The sequence below is a fragment of the Patagioenas fasciata genome, chromosome 5 (genome assembly GCF_037038585.1).
Source record: "Patagioenas fasciata isolate bPatFas1 chromosome 5, bPatFas1.hap1, whole genome shotgun sequence".
Lineage (NCBI taxonomy): Eukaryota > Metazoa > Chordata > Aves > Columbiformes > Columbidae > Patagioenas > Patagioenas fasciata.
In genome coordinates, this window is record NC_092524.1 from 29623513 (window position 1) to 29649973 (window position 26461).

At 42.0% G+C, this 26461-nt stretch overlaps 2 protein-coding genes across 3 annotated transcripts in view; one reads left to right on the forward strand and one right to left on the reverse strand.

Moving 5' to 3' along the window:
- The window catches only part of LOC136102048 (transmembrane protein 263-like), a 205764-nt gene extending 204419 nt beyond the window's left edge, over window positions 1–1345 (reverse strand). The window contains exon 1 of one of the 2 annotated variants that reach the window (XM_065838823.2): window positions 979–1345. In XM_065838823.2, coding sequence (XP_065694895.1) covers window positions 979–984 — 6 coding nt within the window. In that variant the 5' untranslated portion in view covers window positions 985–1345. Of the gene's footprint in view, window positions 1–543; window positions 864–978 lie in introns of those variants that run through there. The other variant, XM_071809168.1, reaches the window with a different exon arrangement.
- A 119-nt stretch (window positions 1346–1464) lies between these two features.
- The window catches only part of LOC136102506 (astacin-like metalloendopeptidase), a 34372-nt gene continuing 9375 nt past the window's right edge, over window positions 1465–26461 (forward strand). The window contains exons 1-4 of the mRNA XM_071808615.1: window positions 1465–1687; window positions 22051–22188; window positions 23956–24073; window positions 24623–24801. Coding sequence (XP_071664716.1) covers window positions 1465–1687; window positions 22051–22188; window positions 23956–24073; window positions 24623–24801 — 658 coding nt within the window. The remainder of the gene's footprint in view (window positions 1688–22050; window positions 22189–23955; window positions 24074–24622; window positions 24802–26461) is intronic.

Sequence of the window (26461 nt, forward strand, 5' to 3'; positions counted from 1 at the left end):
ATACTCTTTATTATCAGGTTTTGAACAAATATAAACAAATAAATATCACTGCACAGAAGGAAACTTTCTTTTTGTATGTATTTATTTCATGTACTTGGAAACCATCCTTTTTCTTTCCTCTGTTAGCAGTGAGAGAGCCCCTTGTGCCCAGAGATGATGGGCAACCTGAGGCACCGACACACGCTCGGTGCCCAGAACCCAGCACCTGCACAACCTGGGGAACTTGTAGCACATACTTACCCAATCAGAGGCTTGGAGGAAGGCCTGAGCCAAATTTCTCCATCAGGATAGGTACAGACCATAGCTACATACAGTCTCTGCCTCACAGACCTTACAGTCTAGCTGACCAATGCTCCTTTCGACTGCTAGACAAATTGAGGAGACAGAGAATACCTGGTGTGCCTCATGCTTCAGACTGATTAACGGGAGGCAATCTTTTCAAAAGTCATATCCTGCAAATCAAGCAGATACCGCAGAATATCACGGGAAAACACCCAATCCCACAGCATTGCTGACAACAGAACTGAAGAGCCAACCCCTCACCTGAGAGCCACCCTATCGCTACTTTCACAGCCCAGCGCCGGCGTCCCCTCTCCCGCGGCGGGGGAGCTGCTCCCGGCAGCACGAACCTGCGGAGGAGGAAAACTGCCCACGAGATGTGGAGCCTGAGGAAGGTGCCCCGCGAAGCGGGGCGGCTCCTCCGCGGAGATCCCAGCCCGGAGCGGGCGGGCGGCCCCGCGCTGCAGGACAAGACCCGCGTTCGGAAGGAATCTTTCTCGGCAGACGTTTCCAAGAAGCGGCACCACATCCCCCGCGAAGTTGGAAGCTTCTGGAAGTTGCACTTCGTCAAAAGAGCGAGCGGCCACCACCTCCCGCCGCTGGTTACCGCCTCGGGCCCGGGCCCGGCCCCTGCCCCTCGCCCCGCCACCCATAGCCGACCCCCGACAGGAACCCCCCGCTGACAGCCGCCAGCATCACCTTCATGCCGCGTCTCCCGGAGCTCCGCCCGGCGGGGATGGAGGGAGGGCGGGCGGCCGGCCGTCGGCTGCGTCCCCGTCTCCCCCGGTGCTGGGGCTCCGGCTGCTCCTGCCCGATGTAAACACACACCGGCGGGAGGCGGAGGGTGGGCCGAGGGGGGGCAGCGCCATGGCAACCCCGGCCGGAAGAGGAAGCGCGGGGGTCAGGGCCGCCATCTTGGCGGGGGGCAGCCGGGGTGGGTCTGTGCGCGGTTAATCGCGGCGCCGAGGCCTTGTCTTGCCCGGAGGGGCGGCCCGGGGAGCTCGCGTGGGGCTTCCAGGGATGGACCAAGACACTCGGAGCCCAGAAGCGCCAACGCAGCCAGGCCTGCGGGCAGCCTTCGCTGGGAAACCCTGCCAGCCGCACTGTAGTAAAAAACACTCCCTGACATTAGATGTTGGAGTGCTTTAAAATTATAATATATTCACCACCTCCAATTTTCGTGGTATGCTCGATGCGAATGCAGCAAAGGGGGAGGAATGGACCTGCGGTGTCGTTTGGCCAAGACGAGGGGCCCGTTCTCCAGGCCCTGGCTCTGCTCTGTGGCTGCCGCCCTCCGGCTGCCCCAAACCCGTGCAGGGTCATGTCACCCTGGGCCAGCATTGTGTGTCTGCAGCTTCGCCGGCTGCTGCTGCTGCTTCACACAAGGGTGTGCTGTTCAGTGGGGAAGGTGAGAGAGTCTAGAAATTGCCCTTGGCACGAAAACTTTTTACGCGTTGCTTTAAAATTATCATGAGGTATAATCACACACACAGAATCATTGAATCATTTTGGTTAGAAAAGACCTTTAAGATCACTGAATCCAACTGTTAGCCTCACACTGCCAAGTCTACCACTAAACCATGTCCCTAAGAACTTCATCTACGTGTCTTTTAAACACCTCCAGGGATGGTGACTCCACCACTTCCCTCAGCAGCCTGTTCCAGTGCCTGACAGCCCTTTCTGTGAAAAAATGTTTCCTAATATCTAGTCTAAACCTCCCCTGGTGCAAGTTGAGGGTTTGGGGAGGAAGCCATATGAGGAGTGGCTGAAGTCTCCTGGTTTGTTCAGCCTGGAGGAGACTGAGAGGAGACCTCAGCACAGTCCACAGCTTCCTCATAAGGGAAGGAGAAGGGACAGGTGCTGATCTCTCTGCAACCAGTGATAGGACCTGAGGGAATAGCAGGAAGGACATGGATACAGAAGAGAGCTGGCAAATGGTTTAATGCAATGAGGAGAGCCAGACAAAGCAAAACAAAAAGAAAGGTGGTTGGAAGTAATGGTTCCTGGAGTTGGGAGATAAAACGACATTAAGCAAGTGATGTCGATGAGAGTTCAGTTTTCTCTGATGTAGTAGTATTCCACAGGTGAATACTGAGTTAATAAGTTATGTAGAGAACATAACTACAACTTGACAAGCAGTTCAATTCAAAAGAGGAAAGATTGCTTTTGTTCCCTTTTTTCACCCCTTGACTGAGAATCATACCAATTTATTCACAAAAGAATATGCCCTTGGTAGCCATGTCTGTCTTCTAAATCATTTTTCAGCACAGTGGACCCTGTTTAGTCAGAAAACACAAAAGGCAAAATGTGCTAGCTAAAGGCTATAAATGCCTTCTCTCAGAGCATAGTAGAGGAAAAGCAGTTATTTTTTTTGGTTTCATACTGTCTTTTCTAATCTACAGAACCTCCTTGGAGAGTAGATGTGGAATGGTACCCTAAGACTAGTATTGATTTTTCAGTTAGATAGGGAACTCTTGAAAGACACCAAACATAGTAATTCCCTTGCCCCACATGGACTGAAAACTACAGAGACCCCTTTCCTTTGCTTCTCACAACACAGCCGTGCCTCAAATCATTTTCTGGATTGATTCTCAGAGGAAGTATCCTGCAACCATTTCCTGGCACAGAGTTTCATAGCAGATTTTACAACATCTTCTGCACATGTACACATACTTCAAACATGTGAATCTTCTCAGAAGACCAGTAGTGGAAGCCAGTGAATTCAGGGAAGGTTTCACAGACCACACCGATTTCTGCAGACATGTACACATATGTATATGTGCATATATAAGCAGACCTGCTATATGTGTGTGAGATATTACCCTATGTATTATATACATAATATTAACTGTAATAACATAACCAAAATAAATCCTTTCCTCTGTATACTGTATAACAAAACTTATATCAACTAATATTGCCAATTGTATTAGTAGAATTAGATTGTATTTGATTTTTAATTGCATAATAAAAATCCATATTTATGCTCTAGTCAGATGGTGTGTAGAAAGAAGTTTCTATCATGTTTGTGTTGAGTTTAACATGTAAATTATAGTCCGACTCCCAGTAAAAGAAATTATAAAGGTTTAAAGGGTAAGCTATCTTTTCTCTCATCAAGGTAAGATGAAGTTCAAAATAATGCAGCTTTCTACATTTAAAATTCAAAATTTCAGATGAACATAACATGATTTGTCAGGAAGTTCCCAAGCCCCTAAAATAAAATATGTACAATCTTTCAAACAAGTTAACATCAGCTTGTCATGTTTGTGATGTCTGTAGAACATTCAAAGAATGTTCCAGCTGACGACTGAGAATATTCTGGATGATAGACAAATCTAGGGGGAAATTTAAAAAATAATGGGAAGTAAAAAGCTGTTTATACTAGGCACAGAAAGTCTTTTACTCCTGAGACTCTTTCAGCAGCTACCAAAAATATTTGCTAACAAAAAATTAAACAGTACAGGCTACGTGCACAGTAGCAGATAGTGGAGTTCACAGGTTATGGCTTTGTTCAGTGAAACAGTTGGTGCTGAGGATGCAAGGTCCTTATTAGACTTATTTCAGGGGGTGATTGCTTTGAACAAGCTTTAATACTTTAGACTGAATGCCCATTAATGACTGTAACAACTGTGCACCTGGAATAAGTTTTTCCAGTTTAGTTTCATCCAAAAGGATTCATTCCAGTTAATGCACTCCGAGGCTCCTCTGGTAAGATTCACCTCAAAAGTGTGTCTTTATCAAAGCAGAAGGGCCAGTGTAGATGTTCCCATTGTTAAACTGTACTGTTTATAAATTTAAAGTGATGTCTTTATAAAGCAGAAATTCCCTTCCCCGCCTTCCTAAAGCACAGACCACTCCAGGAGATTTACCTACCCAGAATTTTCAGTGAAGGCTGAGGATCTCAAACATCTTAAGTGACTAAAGCATGGTTCACTTATAATTTCCTGCAAGGTGCTGAAAGCAGTGAAAAACTATTTTGACCTTCAGATTTTGTCACAGTACATTCCTAAATAACTTTTTACAAGAAAAAGAAATGCAATTTAATAAATGTTATCATTCTCTGTGCAGGGGTGAGTGTGTGTGTGTGTGTAGTTTTTGCTGTGTAGGCTGGAAAGCACACTCCTCAGATACAGCATAACAGAATGGCATCTCCCTGTCATGTGTGCTAACTTCTGCACAAGATGTCAGCAGTTTTTGCCTATGCTGATGACCAGATACTGGCTCAGAGATAAGAATCTGATCAACAAATGAGATTCCAAATCTCACCCCTACAATGATAGAGCTTTCCCTTATATATTGAAATAATTAATGATCATTGTAAAGCCTTCAGGAGGACTGAAGCATTAAAATATAGAGAATTGATACTAGATTAGACTGCAGCAAAGTTCTATTTCGTCTTTCCATACCAGCCACTTGAGTGTAGGTGACTGGCATCATAAAGCTTAATTTCCCTGTCTTCTTACCCCTGTTTAGCTCCATGCTCTTTTCAGCCTTATTTCCTATGTCATGTACTTGCCCTGTGTGACATTTGAGTAACCTTCACATTGCCTGCTGTTAAAAAGGATAATGCAGCATAAAGGAAATGCAAATACCACGTGATATAAGACAAGGAAACAATAAGCAGTAATAATTCATTGTAATAGGTAGTCACAATATGGGGGCAGTAGTTGGCTCATGTGCTAAAGAGTCCTGGTAGAAAGAAAATTATTTCCAGACAATGAAGCTGCTGACTAGTAATGACTGTAGCATTTACAACTCCTCCAGACCTCTCTGTTATGAATCAAAAAATTCTCCCTTACCTTGAGAAAATAAATTTGCCATTGGCCTTAACAAGCATCCCAAGAAAACACAGCAAAAAATTAGCCCCTTTTTGGAAAAATGTAAGCAGTAGCCTTTTCTGGTGCGTTGTCTTGGTGAAAGACTTGTGCATTGAGATAACTACCCTGAACCTGTATATTTTGTAGGCTTATATAGCTGTCAGTACAGCAGCATTTGATTCTCTGTTTCCCAACTTCACTCTTACAACACCCCTGGAAGGTGGGGAGGTACTTGCTGCATTGGGTACCTGGTTATTGGAAAAGGCTAAAAGCTCCAAAAGAGAACTTGTAAAACTCTCTCTGAGAATGAAGTTCAGATTTCTGAAAGTATAAAGGTGACTAAACCGAGGGAAGTTACATACCTACAGCAATCAGTTGCCTAAACACCACCATACATTGGAATCTGAATGAGATACTGGATGGCACAGATAACATTTGTGGCAGAGCAAGGAGCATCACTTGGTCTCCTACATCCCGGACTGGTAACAGCCTAATTCGGGAACTGACGCCTTTTAAATATTTGTCCCTATTCATTTTAAAACACCAATAAATCATAATGGTATAACAAGGAAACCATAGACAGTCTTGGTATTTGGCTGTGTCATTGGAGGCCATGATTCACAGCTGTGGAAAGGATCATCCAGAGGTCTACAGGTGTTTACCTGCCCTCTCCTGACGGGAGCCTGTGGCACTCAAGCTGAAGAATTTGGGATGCCAAAAGCTGACATTCAATAGGCAGTAATAGAAAGAAAAATATATCAGCCCTTTTACTAAGCTGAAATCATCTAGCAATCAAGTAGATATGTGAAAAGAACTTGGTACATATTGCTGCTTTGGATTGAAATCAGTACTTTGGCTTTAGTCTGGTGTTTTTTCCCCTCTTACTGGGAAAGTTCTTATATAAAATCCATTTAAAATCTCTTTACTAAAGATCCTTCTGCACAGGGATACCACACTTAACCATTACCTTCTAGAGCTGTACTGTAATTAGTCTGCCCGCTTCTCTGAATGCAAATGGTTTTTTGCTCAATTGTGTAAAATCCCAAACTCCAAGTATCAGCTTTGCTTATTGTGTCACTATTTTTGGTTCTTTGTCATGTTTCTTTAGAGTTCTTTGAAAGACTGTTGTCAAATGAGGCTAGCTGTTTCATGACTGTGACAGAACCTTCACAAACTGTTCCGTGGCAAGAAAATAAATATGTCAAAGATGATATGAGGAGACACTGAACTACGACCATGGTCTGCTTATTCTCAGCACACCAAGAAAGAATGATTTTCTGTTACACTCTGGCAGGCAGTATTTCATGATGCCTAGATTACATGGCCAAGGCACTTCCACCAACAGATGATGGCATCTTCTAGAGAGATTTTTACAAAATGGGTTGTATAAGAAAAAGCATATTGTTGGCAACCAAGGATGCTTAGAACCTGATTTTTCACCTGCCATGCATCTTATATCATGCACATCCCTGCAATCACAGTACATGCTTGGTAGAAAATGCTACCACCTGGAAGGATGGTGTAAATTATAAAGTTAGAATAACCATTATAGAAGCATAACTATAATAGTTGCACCACCTGCTCTTTAGATAATAGTTATAGGGAGTCACTGAAGTCACAAAATTCCTACTGATTTCTGTAGGGTATTTTGCTTCAGTTTGATAGCAGTCTATTAGATACCCCATGTTTTAATTCTCAAACTGGTCAAGATTTGTATTTTGTCTGAAGTTTATATTTTTGCTCTTTTCTATTATATTTCACCTTCTTTGACAATGAATAAGATAATATTTTAGTTTCATTATAAAATTTAATAAAAGTAGTCAGTTTGTTCAAATAATAAATGGTTAGCTTTGCATCACTGAGAAAAATAAACTGACAAGTCCTGAAAGCACTTTATACCAAATAAACTGTGAAAGCATCTATGCTTATATGGTCCCAAAATTAAAACTCAGATGAGATTAATTGAAAAATCTATAGAGATTCACCAGCCTTAAAAGCAACTGGAAGCTGCATTTCATAAAAAGCCATGTATTTGGCAATGAAAGCAGGTTTTGATAATTTTAATGAGGAAAAAGAGTGAAAATAAGTGGGTTTGAACTTTTGGGTTCACTTAAACAAAGCTGCTCTGTTTCACATGCCTTTAGTTAAAGAGCATGAAGGCAATTTATTTTTTTTCATGTAGGCTTCAAAGTCTTGCAGTAGGAAACTATCTCTGCCAAAATACCAGGATGCATAACTGGCTTCACATATGGGCTTCCCAGACTTCAGAAATCTTGAGATTCATTTTTACTTTGAACTCATGCCAAAGACTGTGGACTGTACAGACAGCAAAGCTCTGCTCATAGGTTTTGCTGACATTTGGAATCACCAGTGATTTGTTCTCAGGGTGCCAGAACAAGGCTCTAGATGATATTTCATCCTTTTCATGAACAGTAGAATTAATATGGGGGTGTCTCTCTTTTCAGGGTATTTCTGACCTTTTAGATTTAAGTTGGGTTTTTTTTTTTTCCACCTACACAGGCAGTAAATTCTTTTACAGGAAGGAGGCTTTGACATGATAATGCTTGCAAAGTTACTGTGTTTTTGGCCAAAATCCTCTAATGAATTTATCATCCATTTTTTGACCTCCCTCCCTTACAGTTTCTTCTCAACATCAATAACAACAGGGATGAGATGTCAACTAGCAGCCTCCAGGCTCAGAATCTCTGGTTCAGAAAGACTGTTAGTGGCACTGAACTGAGATAGACTTTTATTCCAGCATAAATTGTACCTTACATTCTTAAAGCTTAATTAAATTTTGGTCTGCTTAACATTCTGCTGAGTTTCTGAGCTGCTTTTGGAGTAGATGGGATTTTCCCTTCCCCTGTTTTTCCTGTGAAACAATCTTCTTCCTCCCACCTTGCCGCCACCACACACATGCACATCTGTATATCCCTTTTAATAAAATTGTCCCACAATTGCAGATGGAAAAAGGTGAGTAATCTGTCCCATGAGACACAGAAAAGAAAAAGATGAGGCAAAATCCCCTCTTTTCCCATTGTTGAAACAGAGATGGTGGACACAGTAAAGGAGAACAAGGCCCTCTAATCCAGCCAGTGGTAGTTTAAATGTAGGTAAGACATGAAGTGTCCAGTATTTTACATTACTCATACCACCTTGCACATGTCTATGAGGAACCTCTGAGGACCACCTGAAGAAGACCTTCTCCCATTTTATCTTCTGGCCATATACTGCAGTAGTAAATACGTGGAAGGATGATTTTCTCCGTCATTTTTCGGCCTTCTCCACAAATACTGTTCTTGATGTTCACTGCAGATGTTCATCATGGTTGCTGTCATGTGTAGCACTTGGACTCTGGAACCATCTCTGTCATGTAGCTTGAGCAGGTGCTGCTGCCCAACCAACATCCCTTCCTACCATCCCCACCTTTCTAGCAGCTGAGAAGTGAAGGATGATACATGGACATTCCTCAGGTGCCTTCTCCCTGGTAAGAGTTCCTCCTCTGAAATGCTGGGTCTCAGGCCCCTGCTCTGCTCATTGTCTCTGTAGGGAAGCCTCTGCACAACTAAATGAGACTGGATGTTTATAAACTATTAACTGGAGTGTCATTCCCTCTACTTGCTGTTAGTAGTGGGAACCAGAGAGAAATAACATAATGAAGCAGCAAAGCAGATAAAACTTGGGATGTTAGCTGGGGCTTCCACATACTGTTCATGGAGCTTTGCTGCTTCTGTAACCAGCTCTGTAGCTCCTGCATCAAGGGTCTGCACCACGAGATTCTAAGGATTTTGTCTCACAGCCCAGTTCTGCTAGGTTGAATTGCATCCCAACTGTCACGGTTGAGACGGACAAAAGACATAGACCAAGTTCTTCCAGGATGAAAGTAGTAGATGCCATTTATTGCCACAAGTGCATTTTTATACAGTTTTACCAATTCACGTGTCTCTTCACTATTGGTTACAAGTTACAGTAGTAACATCTCATTGGCTAATTTTGCTATCATCAATGTTACTCTTCTACTCCCTTCTCTCTCATGGGTACATCCTTAACATCTCTGGATACTCCTTTACTCCCATCTTTCTCACAGGTAGGCCTTGATATGTTCAAGGCTAATTTCTGTTCTCATGCCCTCCGTCAGGGAATCCACAGACCCACCATAATCCCCCACACCTAAGAGAGAGCCTCACCTGCACAGGTGTCTGCCACTACACTTAAGGTGCATGTCAACATTTGCAAATGTGCATCTTGATTAAGCAGTCACATGGCTTTATGCAAATTGTGTTGCAAAGTAGACTGATGTCCTAAAGTACCTGCTACCAAAAGAGGAGATTCATTTGGTGTTAGCAGTGCTCTCAGTGGATTCTTCTGTCATGAGTGGGGTCCCCAGGGACCAATATTGGGCCCAACACTGTTTAACATCTTCATAAGTGATCTGGATGATGGCATCAAGTGTAGCCTGATGAAGTTTTTTTGATTACACCAAACTGTGTGGGGAAGAGTACACTTCAGAAGGGAGAGCCACGCTGCAGTTTGACTGGGATGAACTGGAAGAGTGGGCTAACAAGAACCTTATGAAGTTCAACAAGGACAAGTATAAGGTCTTGCACTTGGGAAAGCAAAACTCAGGGGTGCATCACAGGCTGGGATCTACCCAGCTGGGGAGCAGCTCTGTGGAAAGGGACCTGGGAGTCCTGGTGGACAAGCAGCTCAATATGACTGAAGAGTGTCCTGCTCCAGCAGAGAAAACCAACAGAATGCTGGGCTGCATCAACAAGGGCATCAACAGCAGAGACAAAGAAGTCATTACCCCGCTCTACTCAGCGTTTGTCAGGCAACACTTGGAATATTGTTTTCAGTTTTGGTCCTTGCTATGCAAAAAAATGTGGACAGGCTGGAGAGGATCCAGAGGAGAGCCACAAAGATAATCAAAGGACTGGGAAGCCACCAAATGAGGAAAGGCTGAGAGAAATGGGCTTGCTCAGCCTTGAGAAAAGAAGGCTGAGGGGAGATCTCATCACCATGTTCCAGTATTTAAAGGGTGGCAACAAAGAAGATGGAGACTCCCTTTTTACAAGGAGTCACATGGAAAAGACAAAGGGTAATGGGTACAAGTTACTTCAATTGGAGATTCCAGTTGGACACATGAGGGAAATTTTTCACAATGCAAACAATCAGCCATTGGAATAATCTCCCCAGGGAAGTGGTGGATTCCCCAACACTGGAGACTTTTAAGATTCAGCTGGACGGGGTGCTGGGCCATCTTGTCCGGAGTCTGCTTTTGCCAGGAAGCGCTGGACCAGGTGATCCTTTTGGTCCCTTCCAACCTGGTATTCTAGGATTCTCACAGGTCATTAGGAAAAATGCATTAGGCTTGGTGGGGCCATCCCACAGTATGACATCTTGACTTGTATCTGTTAGTTAGACTGCACAACAGGGAAGGACTGCATAAGTGTTTTTCCTAATGACAGGTAGGTTCCAGTGCACTGATCCCATTACTCTTGGTTCAATAAATTAGTTGTGTAGAAATTAGTATTCCTAGAGAAGACAGATTAACAGCTTTCTTCTCTGCTGAGCACTGTGCAAACTCTTCTAAGCTCTGCAGGTATACTTGGGGCTGTAAATTAATTCCAGATCTGCTTCTCCACTGCAGCTAGATGATCTTTTGAGGTCCCTTCCAATCCCTAACATTCTGTGATTCTTTAGCCACATGCCCCTGTCCTGACATAGTGTCCTCTTACTGCATCTCCCAGGTCTTCCTTCCAGCCTGACCACTGATCCACAAAGCATCCACTGCTCTGGATTACACCCATAGTAATGTTCCAACACACCCTCTGGAATAGCGACAGTGTTGCTGAACTGCGTAGTGAAACAGGCAGAGACTGAACACCTGGCAGCCTACAGTGAGAAGAGAAATGTCAGTGTCACGGTGTTAATATAGTAATTGGCAGAGACGCGTCACTTCTCATAGAGGCACAGTTTATGTAGCTTTAAATACTACCTACATTCAGCAGTTTCTGCTCAAAACAACTTTCCACTGAGAGCAGCTGGCAATACACATTAGTATTGATGGGAAAGTCAAATCATTAGGCAAAAATTTTCTAAAAAACCCCAGACAGCTTCCACAGAATCACGTCTGTGTTCATGCTGCCTATTGTGTCAGGCTAGGGCAGATATCAGCACCGGGAATGGTATCTAGTCCCAGAGGGTGCTGAACGCTGCATGAACCAATGATTTGTAATCCCAGAATGACTAGTACTAAACATGAAACAGGGATGTGCATTCCCTTAGTTGGTATAATATGCAATCCACATGTGGCTTTTGCAGTTTATGGTCAACACAGATATTGCCAGCTGCCATAGGTGACTGACTCCCTCTTTATAGATTAATTTTAGAGCCGGCTCCTGTCTTTGGTTGATAAATGAATTCTAGAGGACCTTCTTTCATTTTCTAAGTGCTAGTCTCACTTTAGTAAGAACAGAGGCTCCCAGATAATGACTTTGAGCAAAAGCTGCATGAAAGAGGGAATAATTCACCGTGAATCAAACCGTGCACCGAGGATGCTACATGAACAGGAATGACATGGGCGCACATATAAAAAAATGCCTGGCAGGACTTCGGTCAAAGGATGTGCCTTTTGTTTATGAATGTTTAATTGAAGTTGTGCACAAAGTGCATGACGACAATGCTTCAGAGCTGATAGTATAATATATAACCACTGCTTTGGTAGGAATCCAGTTGCATCTCAAACCCAACTCATAGCAGTGGATACAGGGAGGTGCGGGAAGTAGATTCCTACCCTATCCTCACCACACAAACGCACAGAAGTATTTTGCACAAGCTGTTTAAATTCCTGTTACAGATTTTATACACTCTTAAAAATCCGTTGCAGAGCAAATATTTGTTAATGTTTGTATGCCTATGTGCTTGCAAGAGACAGTACCCATATGCAAATCTCTGTGCTTCTGCATTTATGCATGCACTTATGCTTTTATGCATGCATATGGGTTAGCATGTGCCATTAGTCCTTTTTCTAATCCCAGTGAAATGTGGTAGGACCATTACTGCCAAGAAAGGGAATTTTCGTCTCATTCATACCCTTCATATTATTCTCCACTAATGGGCTGTGCCTGGGCAATTATAGCTCTGGAAGGAAAAAAGGCAAGCTGGCCTTACCTGCTGTAGCGCTACCATGGAGTCAGGATATTACATTGCTCTGGAGATAAAAGCACGGGCGAGCTATATGGATTCTAGCAATAGATGAAAAATATATATGAATTATTTAACAAGCAAAATGCTTCAGATGCACTTCACCACTGCATTCAGGGAGGGTACCAACTCTGCATAACAGAACTGCAAAGGATGCCATGGTAATCCCACTTCTGGCAGACAGTCTTCCTAAAGCATTGTCACCTCTTTTTCTTTCTCCCTTCCCTGCTTTGATTTGACTGTTCATGCGGTATCCAGTTCTTCTGCTGGTGGAGACAGCCATGTACCCTTATATAGCTGGTCCAGCCCCTTTTAAGTCTCCAGGTGAAAGGCAGTGACCAACTGCTTTGTTTTTGTTTTTTTTTTTTTTTTTTTTCCCTGCAGAATGTTGAGATCTAAAATGCCCAACTTCAGTGTCAGCCAGCACTAAGACAGCACAGCAAATTCTCAAGATTTGCCTTTCAGTTATTTTTTCCCTTACATCATCTATTCCACTGATAAAAAAAAGAACCTGGAAATCAGCTGCTGTTCATAAACATTGCAGAGGCAAAGCAGAGGAACTCTAGGCATGGGTAACACGCTAGAGAGAGTGATGCCTCCCTGAGAATCTCACCAACCTATAAGGAAATCATGTAGCAGTAGATGTGCAGGCTGAATGCAGTATGACTCTCGAACGCAGCTGGCGATTGTTCTCTCTACCAGCACAGGCTATAGGGCTGCTCATGTGACATGGCCCCAGCATGGAACCTGCTCTCAAATGGCTTGGCAGCAATAAGCAGTTGAAAAAACAGTTTAGAGATGTCTGAGATAATGCAACTCTAATCTTTGAATTGCTACTAATGTCAAATCCCAGCAGTGCAATAAGCCTGCTACATGTAAGCCCATCAGGTTTCAAAAGCAAACAAAAACTTAGAAGATACCTGTGTAAAAGCATTTTTCAGATAGGCAAGACAAATAGGAGAAACTGTGCTGATTTCTAAAGGTATTGCTTTTTCTCCTGTGCATTATAACCAGCTGATACTCACAGCTTGGTGTTTGAAGTACTTTTTGTCTGGAAACTCCACATTTCAGATGAGCTATAAGATTAGGAACTCAAATATTTATTTTCATGAAAGCTTTCCTAGCACATTTTTTAAACATGTGATGTCAGGTCTGATGCTGTTGAAAGCTTACATATCCCAAAACTGACGAAGGGTAATGTGGTTATACTAGTTCCCAAATTTCTCCTCATCATTTTCCCATGGGGCAAATGAACTCTCTGCTGTCCCCATGCTGCCCCATTCTTCCAGCACACCTGAAGACACCCATCCCACTTGCTGAGTATAGATCACTTTGCTCTTTGATTATTTATGCCTCTTCTTCTCGGTCCTGAGCACCTCAATTCCATTTAAGCATCTTAATTTTTCCCTGGGAGGTGAAAAATAGGAGCACTTAGAGACCCCCAAAAAAGACCTTACAAGCTGACTTTTTCTAACTGAAAACCAAAAAATCTTAGCTTGCCAGGTTGTCTTGGGCATCTTCAACACTGCCTTTCAGAGCTCAGCACCCTCAACTTTTTTTCTTACTTCAGAAAAGAACAACCTTAGAGCTGTAGGACTGTGGAGTTGTATCCTCTCAAGTAAACCAGTGCTCTAAAAGTCAGCAGTGGTGACCAGAATACAGCTATTTTAGTAGTAATGATCACCTAACCCTAGGCAGAGCTTTCTGTTACAATCCGTCTTCATCACAAGTCTTCACATCGAAGGATAGTTTGGGTCATTACCAATGTTTCCTTGGTCTCCAGCGTCTCCCATGAGCACTCAATAAACCATCATCGGTACCTGTATTTCACAAAATATACTTTTAGAACAGTATTCTAACAAGAGCACATATGCTATAGGGGAAAATGGGCAGATTTTAAGTTGAAAGAAGCTAATGTATGACATTAATACCTTGACCAACAGAAGCTGGAATAAGTGGCATTGAGGGGTCCTTGTAGTTTTTTTACTCATGCACATGTGCATCCACTGTGCTTGCTTTGTATTGACAGACATCACTGCATATACTATATTCAGACTCTGAGGATTTACAGTACTAAAATGACAATTATTAAGTCACTTAGAAGGGTGGCACAACCCTCTTCCATTACATGGGAAGATCCTGTGCAAAAGATCCAGTCCTTAGTGTTAACTACTTGCTCTCCGGTGCCACAGCAGCCCTGGGGATTCAAGGAAGAGTGTTTCATCACTAAGTATTAAGAGATTAACCACAGAAACACTGACTCTAGCAAAGCTTCCCCTGTGCAAAGCTGGACAACTCCCTTGATACAACTTTTTGAAAACTGGATCCCTGAACTCTGTGTAAGCTGCAGGTATTAAGCACTTTGGAGAACTAGCACACCTGTTTCAAATCCTAAACTTGGCTGAAGGTGCTTCTCTTTAGCAATCAGTTTTGAACACCTGACCTTAATTGCTTACCTAGAACAGAGGTAATAGCACTCAACTGCTTTGTAAGCAACAGCAAGAGAACATTTGGAGACTGGAGGCTCTGTTCCTTTGACAAATATTACTTGTCAGGAAAGTATAGCAATTCCCATAGGGAGGGATGACACAGGACTCCTGGCTTCTAGTTTTCATTCTGCTACTGAGAGATCCTGGATAGGCTTTTTTATGAGTCAGCATCTGGATTTCTTTATTAATGAAGCGCAGCTAAACGTCCCATTTGTCAGCACAGTATTTCAATATCTTTTCAAAGTACTTTGAATGAGACATTGTAAGAAAGTACTGAACGTTATTATTAATACCTGCTTGTATATTTTTCATGTCATTTTTTAGCCCAGCAATGTATATTCCCAAGATGTGCACTGTCTCTACAAACACACAGAGAAATTGAACCTATTCTATTTCTAAAGCTTCTTCCTGACAGATTTATGAAAGAAATTTTTATTCCTGCCCAGTTGCCTGATGTTTATCTAGTAAGAAATTTTATCTGAAAGCAGTCTCTTGGGTATGGAACCGGTTTCATTTCTTAGAAAGGTTTCAGGTTTCTTTCCCTGAAAGCCACTGTGGAAATGCATATGGTCATGTATATATGTTTGTGTAAAGTCAATGTTCTAGTTGCACAGAAAGGGCTGAAAAATGTATGGTTGTAACATGACACTTTAAAAAGTGTAACTCCCTGAAAGAAAAAAAAAAAAGTAGAAGTCATACCTGAATGATGAAAATAAAGAGCAATGTAAATTCTGACAAGTAGAAACATAACAGGTAAAAAGAGATTTTTTTATTATTATTTTTTCTTTTTAATTGGAAGTCTGTCAGAGTTGATGTAATGAGTAGATAAGCCAGATACGAAAGAGGCTCTCAGGGAAGATAAGGTAACTTCAGAAAAGCTGCACATTCCTTAGGTTGACAAATGCTACAGAGCAGGACAGGGAAGTTCTGGTCAGATCATTCCTGTCAGGGGTTGAATTTGAGGAAATCCCAGGTTTAGGAAGAACATCTCAGAGAAAGTGTCATTGCTTGGAAGAAAGGGTTTTAGCACAAATCAGTGCAATAAAGAGTAACATCTCGGTAGGAGCAGATGACGCTCACCCAGGAGTTCAGAGGCAGCTCACGTATGAAACTGCTCCACTGCTGAGGGAGCTCGGTAAGTGCCGCTTAAATCACTGCAGTGCCAGAGCTATGGGAATGGGCAATCAAACTTTAACAAGGATCCAGGATGAGTGACTGTTATTTCCTCCACACCTAGAGCTGGAAGAAATATGCAATAAAAATGGAAGTAGTAGACTCAAAGATAAATATAATATGTTGGGGCTGAGTCAACATAACCTTCACAGAGCCTGAAATATAACCTCCTAGAGGTCTCTGAAGAAGACTGTGATGACCTAGTTGGTGACCGAGTGGATGTGGTTATCTAAGCTATAGTTGTGTTCACTGGACAGCCCACGCCTGGTGTATAGGGAGCGAGGAGGACTGTTGCAGCATGTCGTAGCTTTCAGGGATGGAGGGTGACAACAGACCAGAATAGCTGCTGACTGGCCTCACCTGGGGCCTCCACCCGCAGCCTCTGTCCATTGTCCCAGGGGCTCCATTTCAGCTCTGGCCTTGCTTTTGCTTCTGGCTTGGGCTGTGTTGGAGGAGTACATATTCCAATTTGGTCTCAGTCTCCCTGCTGGACTTCAGACCTATGTTGTATCCCTGTCTTCAGTCTTGTCTCTGCCTTCAGCTTCTGGATGTGATTCAACACATTGTCAAGAGGCTGTGGTGTCTGCCCACCCCTGTGTGCTGAGTTACTGTGGGGCTGTGCTGTAGTCACAGCTCCTAGGGACCCCCCTTATGGGGCAGCTGTCTTCTTGCTGCTCCCCTTATGTCAATTTATCTTGGCTCTCTTTTAGGGCAAACCAGGGGATGGGGCAATGACTGATGTTGTGAAGTCAAAGTGAAGCTAGGGTAGAGGCAGAACAGTATTTGGGTTCTGCACTATAAGCTTTCCAAAAGCGTTTAGGAGGAATCATTAATTAAAAAAAAAAAAATTAAGATTTTAAAGTCCATTAGGGAAAGTGGTGCAGGTAAATGGCTTATTTTTCTAATGGGCCATCTGAGTGCCTCAGAAGTCTACTGTGGCATCTGTATGTATAATCTCGAAGTACCTGGAGAAGGTGAATAGTGAAGTAAAAAGCTACAGATGCTAAAACAAAGTTTTTAGATGATTTGGGCTAAAACTGATTCATCACTCCTCAGCAGAGATTACAGGACAGATGCTTCATGCCTGCAAGCATTTTCTGCAGGAAGCAGCTACTGTTTGGTGTGTGCAGACAGGGACTGAAGGAGCAAATAGGCTGTGAGTGGTGATGTGTTCTTGACTTTCCGGAAACATGTCCCACTTGCACAAATAGCAAACCACTAGAGAGCAGCATTAGATCAAGACTTCTAAACGTACCTGAACAACTTGTGAACAAAACACAGCGTTAGGGGTGGTGTTTGCAGTTAGACATTGGTTTCAGATCAGATTTTATCAGAACCAGGGAAGCTATAGACCAGCCAGTCCCATCTAGCTTAGTCCTTGGGTACTTAGATACTGAAGTACTGAAACCAACCTTTGTAGCTTGTCTCCAGAAACACAACTTTCCCCATGCATTGATTTAAAAAACTATAGTAAAGTTCTGATCAGCCTACAGCTACTGCAAACCAAATAAAACCAAGTTAGCTGTAAAAGTTTCAGCTGATTTGTGTCTCTAGCCATCATCTCAGGTTAAGGCTCACAGACACCTGTAGTTATCTCCAGTGGAGAGTCTTTGGATATGTGCCTCTCCTTTCTAACATTGTTATATCATTCTTACACTGGAAAGTAAAAGATAAATGGTGGTAAAACAGCAGAGATCACATTGCTGCAGGAGTGGTTTAGGAGGAACAGAGTCCAAACACTCTTTGATTTCAAACTAATTTCAACACATCTCAGTACTTACACAAAAGAGTTGGGGTTTGTTTTTGTTTTGTTGTGGGTTTTTTTGTTTGTTTGTTTTAAATACAGTAAATCTTTCATTTAAATAAAAAAGTACATAAAATGTAGAAATATGTCAGTACATTCTATGGCATAATATACTGTAACTTACACTAAAATTGACTAATTGTATTAAAACTAGCCTTCAAGTGTATATCAAGTGTATATCAAGCACGTACTATGCTCAATAGTAACCTTTTCTATTAAAGGTTTGCTTTTGCTGGCTGGTAGCTATGACAAAGTAAGGACTTGGCACAAGGGACCAGATTTACAAAATCTTAGTTTCCTGATTGTGACCTTTTCTACAAAAGCCACAGTGTTTTATTGCGCTTGATCAAGGTCAATGATTTAATTATCTTAAACTGACTATCTGACTCGCAACTGAAAAGCAAGAAGGCTCATTTTCTTCTCCCAATCAGTAAATAATGAGGCATGAATGCATGCTTTCACTAATCCTAGCATCCTGAAGTACACAGTACCTGTAAACAGATAACTGTTCAATAACATCATTTCAAATACAAAGGAAGTTTTGTGCATGTTTTTATTATTTAACTCTTTTCAGCCTGTTATAGTATTAGATAATAGTTTCATTTAATGAATACAAATTTATTTAAAAATGCTCTCCAGCAGAATCTGCTGTGCAGTGTCACACAAAACAGGTTTAAAAATTATTGTCATCTAGTAAGGGCAATACTTTCTATGATTGTGACTTAAATAAAAAATTAGGACTCTTAATTTAGTATGAACAATTGACCTGCTTAAACATATAGAGATATCGTGAAGCCTTTTGAAAAGTAATAAGCTTCTTAAGGAGAACACGCAGTTTAGTTAAGCCGACTGCTTGTTCAACAGCAATTGTCTGCATAATCTCTGGTGTGTGTAGCCGAGAAAATGAGCATTAGAGGGATGTTCCATTGGGTCCTGAGACAACCACGGGGCCTTTCGCTGCCCTCAATTTTGTTTCCCTTGAGGTTCATACACTCTAATGCTTTAGCCAGGGAAAGTGCCCTCTGTACTTCCTTGTTATGGAAAGATCATTTGACTATTCCTGTTGCTTCTGATGATACTTATTACTGATACAGAGCTAAGAAAAAACCCTATACTTAAACATCAACAGGTTTTTCTAACTTTGTCATTAAATATTATGCCAAGAGGGACTTGGATTATATGGTGAAAGAAGTGCTCATTCTCTGCTGTGGAATGAAAGTGAAACTCAGTAAGCATCACTAAGAATGTGGTGAACAAACAATATGATCAGATACCATATTTGGGGGTTGTCCTATCAGAGACAGGAGTTGGACTTGATGATCCTTGTAGGTCCCTTCCAACTCAGGACATTTTGTGATTCTATGATGTGGCAGATCAAGGACAGTGTGGCTAAGAATGAGAAATGTCAAAAGACAGTGTAAGAAAAGGTGTACAGGAGAAAGAATGCAAGTTACAGCTGTGTAATCAGATTATTTGGACAGATAATGAAACCGAGACCTGAATATTATCCTGCTAGAATATCAAAGCAGACAATGTAGACAAGCAGCATCAAAAAGGAAATTTGCATCTATGGGACAACTTCTGATAATGTGTTATTGGGTGATATGAGACTTTGGTCTATTAATTAGCCTTGAAAAATACCCAGTTCTTCCTGGCAGGTAGGAAAATGAATTAAATCACGAGATAAATGTTCTGACTCAAGAGTTACTGTGGTCTGTGGTCTGCAGCTGGAGTCAGTGAGGTATCACAGCCTTCCAGGGAATGGATGTGCAAATCTGCATGGCAGAACTTCAAAGGGCTCTTTGGTCCCTCCTTGCTGCAGGCCTGGAGTGACCCAGCCCCAGGCTCTGCCCAGGGATCTTGTTCTCTTGCTTTTATTATGTAATAACTTTTGCTCTCTCCCCTGTCATCTTGTGATGTGTAGCAGCAGCAATGTGCTCCTGCGAGTCCCTCTGTCTCTCCTTTGAACCTGATCTTGAATAGACATGGAGGTTGCTCAGAAATGTATGAAAATATTAGTAGCAAAGCTTTACATAATAGCAGCTAAAATTTTCCTCGCAAAGTACTCCTTAAAAAAAAAGGACCAGCCCATATGTCTGTCTGGAAAGGCACCCTCTGCCATCTCCATCTGCTGTGAACCACACAGATTCCTCTGAACTTTGCCTTTGCAGGCAATTCCAGAGGTTTTCTTGCTTGTTCCTTAAAGATCTGATGCAGCAATTCCTTAGCATTTTATATAGCACCTGGGTATTTCTGCAGGGGCTGAAGCTGGGAGGAGAAAACAACATCTGCCTGCAGATGGAGTCGAGCTCATGTGGCTTCAACACGAATATTCCCATTGTGTGGCTTACTCTTCCAGTGTGGGTTTTCTAGGATGCAGCCTGCCTTTCAAGGCTCGTCTCTAATCATGGACATCAAAGGAAGGAGGCCTTCCCAGAAGCTGGGAAGCCAAAACTCTGGAAGCTGGTGGTTTTATTTATTTGTAGGCTCCAGAAAGACACACAATCACTGCCAGTGATGATGATATTGCAAGATATGGTACTGGAAAAACAATTTCAACCAACAATCAGATTCATCTCTGGCTCCGGCAGATCTGCCAGTGGTCGTGGCCAGCAGTGCCTGGCTGAGGTGCACAGGGCGGGCAGGCTGACAGACGGGCTCTGTGGAGCAGGGTGGCTCCTGGCAGCAAGCGAAGGAGTTTCTAGGACAGGTAGTCAAGCGTGGAGGGATCAAAGAGTTCCTTGACTCTGAGTTTTGCTGTAAACAGAACGTTACTGGATATCCTGTCCCTTGGTCAGCAGTGAGGGGACCTGCAGCAGCTCATGGGTTCTTCTTAGAATCAAAGATGAGTCACTTTAAGGTCGCTGGATTTTCTTTCCTATTGCTCCATTTCCTCTGTTTTCTGAAGATAAATAAGAAATGAGAGCCTGGAAATTCTCTTGAGAGGTCCTGCAGTGTGTTTGTTTTGTGAAAATACTCCTTGTTATCTAATTCTGTTACACTTGCTAACAACAGCAGCAGCTTTCCCACAAAACTTGCCCCAAGAAAACTAACCACAGCTTTGAGACCTGAGCTGCAGAGCAGAGAGGATCATCTCAGAAACCTGAAGATGAAGTACTTTCTTCTGCCAACTCATTTAGCATTTCTCTACAGCTTTGCACTAAGTAAACCTGTCCAGGTGTGTTCCTGATCTCAGATGTTTAGAATTTACATTGCTGCTGCTGAGTTGCTCTATTGTAAAATTAGTTACAAACTTTTACTGCTGTGATTCTACACAATAGTTGTTTTCTGCTATGGAGATACACATGTATTAAAAGATATGCTTTTTTATTTTCAGATAGCTACAAGAAATAATGGCTTAGGTGAGTTTGATTGTAATTATTATATAAATTACTGTAGATTTTGGTGGGGCTGCTTCTCTATACCTCATTCTCATTATTTGGTATATTTTTCTCTTGAAAATATTTTCCAGCATCAGTGGAAAACAATTCACAGAATTCAGGTGTGTTTTAAAGTAACATTCAGTGTGATTATTTATGTTGTCATGATAAAGAAATTAAGAAGACTTATTGAACAATTGCTACATGGAATGTTCTTTTCCTTATGCAGCCTCAGCAAATCAGAATACTTTTCACTTTGATTTCTTTCCTATGTGATATAAGGCTCTTCCCTATCTGCTGTACCCAAGAGTATTGTACTGTTTCAGCATAATAACCGGTAGCTCTTGTCTGTAAGAAATGCATTCAAAGTATTTTGGGGTCAGAACTGAGGAGCATGTCACAGTGTTTCATGTCAAATTAACAGTTAACTTGGAAATTAATAGCTTGCGTGCATTCAGTATGCATGATAAAAATATCTTTTGTATGATTCATCCCATTTTTACAGAGGTCAGTTATGATTTGTCTTTCATTCCACAACCTCTAATGAAGTGAACAATGATTTGTAATACTTAGCCTTCCACTCTGAAGGTTCCCAAAGCTTCTTAACCTAAAATATCTTTAGTCATGACTTTGATTACAGCTGCACTATGACATCTATATTAATATTAATCTCTTTCTATCCAAGAGGCAAGGCAGACCTAACCAGTCTTAGCATATTGTGAATGCTAGATTCACTCAGTCTGAAGTTACTAATACTTTTTCACATTATTGAGAAATGAACTTCAGTGAAAGAAATTTCCAAAGGTACAAAAGCTTGGTTAGAGCATAGCTTTCATCTCTCTTTTGCACATCTATTTGTCTTCTCCGTGCCTTGTATGCTCTTTATTTTCTTCATCTGCCAGGTAGTGAAGTAGCTGTGTCTGAAGAAGACATCCTCTTGAGAAGAGGACGACGCAGTGCAATTAACTGTGAGAGCTGTTTATGGCCCAAGTCACAAGATGGACTAGTCAAGGTCCCAATTAACATCTCTTCTGATTTCTGTAAGTGTATGCAAATGGATGCTGTAAAGTCAGCATTGATCTTCCAGTCCCTGTACTCTGTTGTTTTATGTTGCTGTGGCATGCATCAAAAACAGTCTTTGTCCAAATGAGAATTTATTGATATGTCCCTTTTGCTTATGTGCTAGCCCTATGGCTGTTTAGCTAAAACATTTTGGTTACAGACACTATATATGTGGTTACTTGGGCAGTAGTTGTCATATAAATACCAGCTAATTAATTTTAATTACAAATATTAGCTCATTCCTGCTAGCTACAATGCACTTTGATATTTAGTAAGTAAAGAAGAAGAAATATAATTTGTTTACATTATTATTTTTGTCAAAATTACCACTAGGAGCACATTTTGGAACACAATAATTTATTTTTTTTCTTCAAATCTCTCATAGAAATATTCTCACACTAGAATCCTGTAGATGTAAAAATGGAGGAAAAGATCCTTGGAGATATTTTTTCCCATATTATTTCTCTCTAGTCAGTCAATTGCTCTGTCCTGTGCAAAGGACTGCAGGACCGATGCCTTAATCTAGAAAATTCTGTTCCAGAAGTCTTCGTATAGGCTGTGCAGGGCTTCCATCGCTCCCCTTGCGAGGCATCTCTGGTCTAAGGCTTCCACACAGACCCCTCTTAAAAGATCTTACCTAGAGAGAAAATGGCGTATAACTGAAATGCAGCCCGTGCCTGATTCCCATTCCTGGGGGAAGGGAATCTGTGTTATCATTTGAGCTGAGGAAAGCCCAGCTTTTGCAGTATCTGAGCTGTTCCTCTGCCTGTGTGCTTCCAGAACTGCAGCACAGGCGCTTGTGGTTAGGTGAGGGTTATTCCATCTACCTCCCTCTCCCCAAACTATAGATGAGGAAGTAGAGATACAAATCAGTTGTAGATGATTCATAACTGAGGAAGCCAAATTAGGCCAAAATGTTCAGAAGTAGATAAACACTCCATACTTTATTTAGTACCTGAATAGAAACACTGTGATATTCAGAGCCTCTGAACCCTGCTGCCTCAAGTGATTCCAAGGAGTGTGTGGCAGACATTTGTTATCTCTGATGAACAAAATAGGTTTTTAGGTGCTTAGCTATGATCAGATGGCTCATTTGGGATACTTTAATCCAATTATTTATATCTAAAATTGTTTCATTTTTTCTGTCCTATCTAATGAAAGAAACAATGCCAGTCTCGCTTCCCATCAGCTGTCTCCTATGGAATATGCATAACGGCTACCTATAATTCTTACATGTCCCCTTAAAAGTCCAATCAACTTGAAGATCTCTGAAGGTTTTTGACCCTTATTTTGTTTTATATGTATGATAAAAAGCTAATAAGTGCTGTGAAGTTTTAAAGGTATGCACCCCATCAATCCAGTACCTGAAAGGGACCTACAAGAAAGCTGGAGAGGGACTTTTTACCAGGGCATGTAGTGACAGGACAAGGGGTAATGGCTTTAAACTGAAAGAGGGTAGGTTTAGATTAGATCTAAGGCAGAAATTCTTCACCATGAGGGTGGTGAGGCACTGGAACAGGCTGCCCAGAGAAGCTGTGGATGCCCCATCCCTGGAAGCGTTCAAGGTCAGGCTGGATGGGGCTTTGAGCACCCTGGTCTAGTGGAAGGTGTCCCTGCCCATGGCAGGGGGTTGGACTAGATGATCCTTAAAGTCCCTTCCAAGCCAAACCATTCTATGATTCTATGAATGCACTTTGCTTTTGATTAATGAAGGAAGACTGCTCCTGGTCCCTTTCTCTTTCTAGCAGTGACAGAGAGGTCCTGGATTGCTGATGCTCTGCAGGAGATCTCCACGCTGACCTGTGTGCAGTTTGTAAATCGCACTACAGAAACAGATTATGTGTATGTTGAACGTGGGCAGAGGTAAGTTCCCTGTCTCCTGAGAGTGGAAGGACTCAAAAAGTCTATCAGTTTCTTTTCTTTTTTGATCTGCATTTAAAAAACTGCCCCTTTGTTTATCCTAGGGGTCAAGATTCAGAGAGCAGGTGCAATTTTTCAGTTTTCTTTAGATATACTGGTAGTTACATCAGTTAATGGGCTGCAGGAATAAATGTGTGTGTGGACTTAAAAGTGATAGAGCACAACTCAAAATGAGATATTTTCCTTAATTGTTGTAAAAATCTTTAAAAAGTATAAATGTTTCAGGTTCTTTGCTTAACTACTTAAACTGCTTCATCCTAGTTTGATATAGTCCTTTTACTCTTTTAAAATTTGCCATACTCATCACAAAGGCTTTATTTCTCCCCCTGTGTAGTCTGGCAGCTTTCAGAAGCCTGGGTATCTCCTGCCAGTTGACTATTTGCATGTCCCCTTCTGTGGCTGCACATCTGGAGGCCCTTGGTGGCATCAGAACATCTATTTCTTTGTATTTGCTGAACATGATCATTTTGGTTATTGATTGCCTATTCTTAGCTGCTGGTCTTACTTTGGAAAAATTGGAGGACGTCAAGCAGTAGGCTTGGTGAAAAACGGTTGCATGGATAAAGGAGCAATTCAGCATGAAATGAACCACGCACTGGGTTTCATCCATGAACAGGCAAGGAGTGATCGGGACAGGTTTGTCAAGATTATGTGGGAACACATTGTGGCAGGTATGTCCACTAAATCTTGAGAGAAAACATATACTTTCAGATAAAGGAGAATGTTTCTTCTGTGAATAGCAATGCAAATAAGAATCATGATTAATGCTGGCTGAATTGCAGCAGCAGCACATTCAGTGTGATGGAATTTCTCATTCAGGGTTTGTACTGGGGGAATTTCTGTGGCTACGCCTATTTAGCGTGGTCCTCCAATGCAGATGCAACCTGAAAGTATCTCTGTGTTCTCATTTTGATTACCATCTTGAGCCCAGGCCCACCTTATATCCAAAATACCAAGACAATCAGAAACGCAAAATGTTGTAGCAAAGACTTGGTCAGGCGGCAAGACTATTGGACTTTCAGCTGAGGAGGGGAGAAACATGGTATTCAGAGATCATGGTGGGGAATCGCACAGCGACTCTGTCTTGGGGAAAGCCACAGAAATAGAGAAGGCAGGAGGGAGGCGTCTGGGCACTGACAGTGAGTGAAATGCACAGAGCCTAAAATGTAGATGAACAAGGGACTCGATGTGGAGAGAATGGAAGCAGATGCAGCCAGTAGCATGTGCAAAATTCTGGTACCTGGCATGATGTGAGAGCCGGGACTGAAATTATTTCCTCCTTGAGGACAAAATAATGTACACTGCCATGAAAAGAAGGAGCAATGGGGAGCAATCAGGACTGGTAAATCTGTGCGGGGGGAAACAAGTGAATGTTATTTATAGAAAGGAATGCAGGATGAATAGTTTGAGCATGTGAACATGGGAGCACATACAGAGCTCTAGGTTCTGGGGAGAGGCGGGTGGAGAGAATGGTAGGAGGTTGCAGGGAAAGCAAGAAGGTGGTACACAGAAGGAAAGAAGGGGAAGAAAGGATGCAAGGAATCATTTGGCACCAATGAGAGAGCTGGACAACTCACAACAATTGTAAAAGGATAATAGTATACTTAGCGTACTTTATAGAAAATGAGAGCAAATGATGCAGGGCAACTGAATACCGAATTCTAATAAGTCTCTTCAACAAGTAAGATATTAAACTCTTCTATGTCATGCACAGCTGAAAGTATATCTATCTTTTTCTCCAGATGGAACTCGATTGTTTTTATTGCAAATTCCTAACACACTGTTCTCCAAATTTTTCAGCTATTCCCATGATATCCTAAGTAAATTCCCTTTGTGCTGTTCTTTATTGAGGTTTCAGCTCTAATGTTAAGTTGTAATTTTACTATGAATTGTTTACCATTGTACAATGAGGGTGTTCCAAGTTTGAAAGGCTAGTAAAAGGTGTGCTAAGAAGAAGGAGGTGAAAACACAAAGTTATACAAAGGTACTAGTCACACATGAAATCTTACACTGATTTTGCTGCGGGAAGTCCACAGATTCTGATATCATCATTCCTCAAGGATACAGATGTAACCAAGCTCTGATTCAGGCACAGTATCATGAAAGGATAAAAGAGGGGGAAGAGGTGAACAAGACGAGACCATGCAAAAGTAGATGGGGTGTTTTAGCAGCAAGCACCAGGAGCGGAGCCTGAGAAGACTGGCACGACAAGGGAGTTAGAATGGAGTGTGCGTGCATCACAAGCACTGCAGGGGAAAAAATGCAAAGTTATGCGTGGAAAAGGAAATGAAGAAACACGGCTATGTTTGTGAGGACCATTAATGTACATCT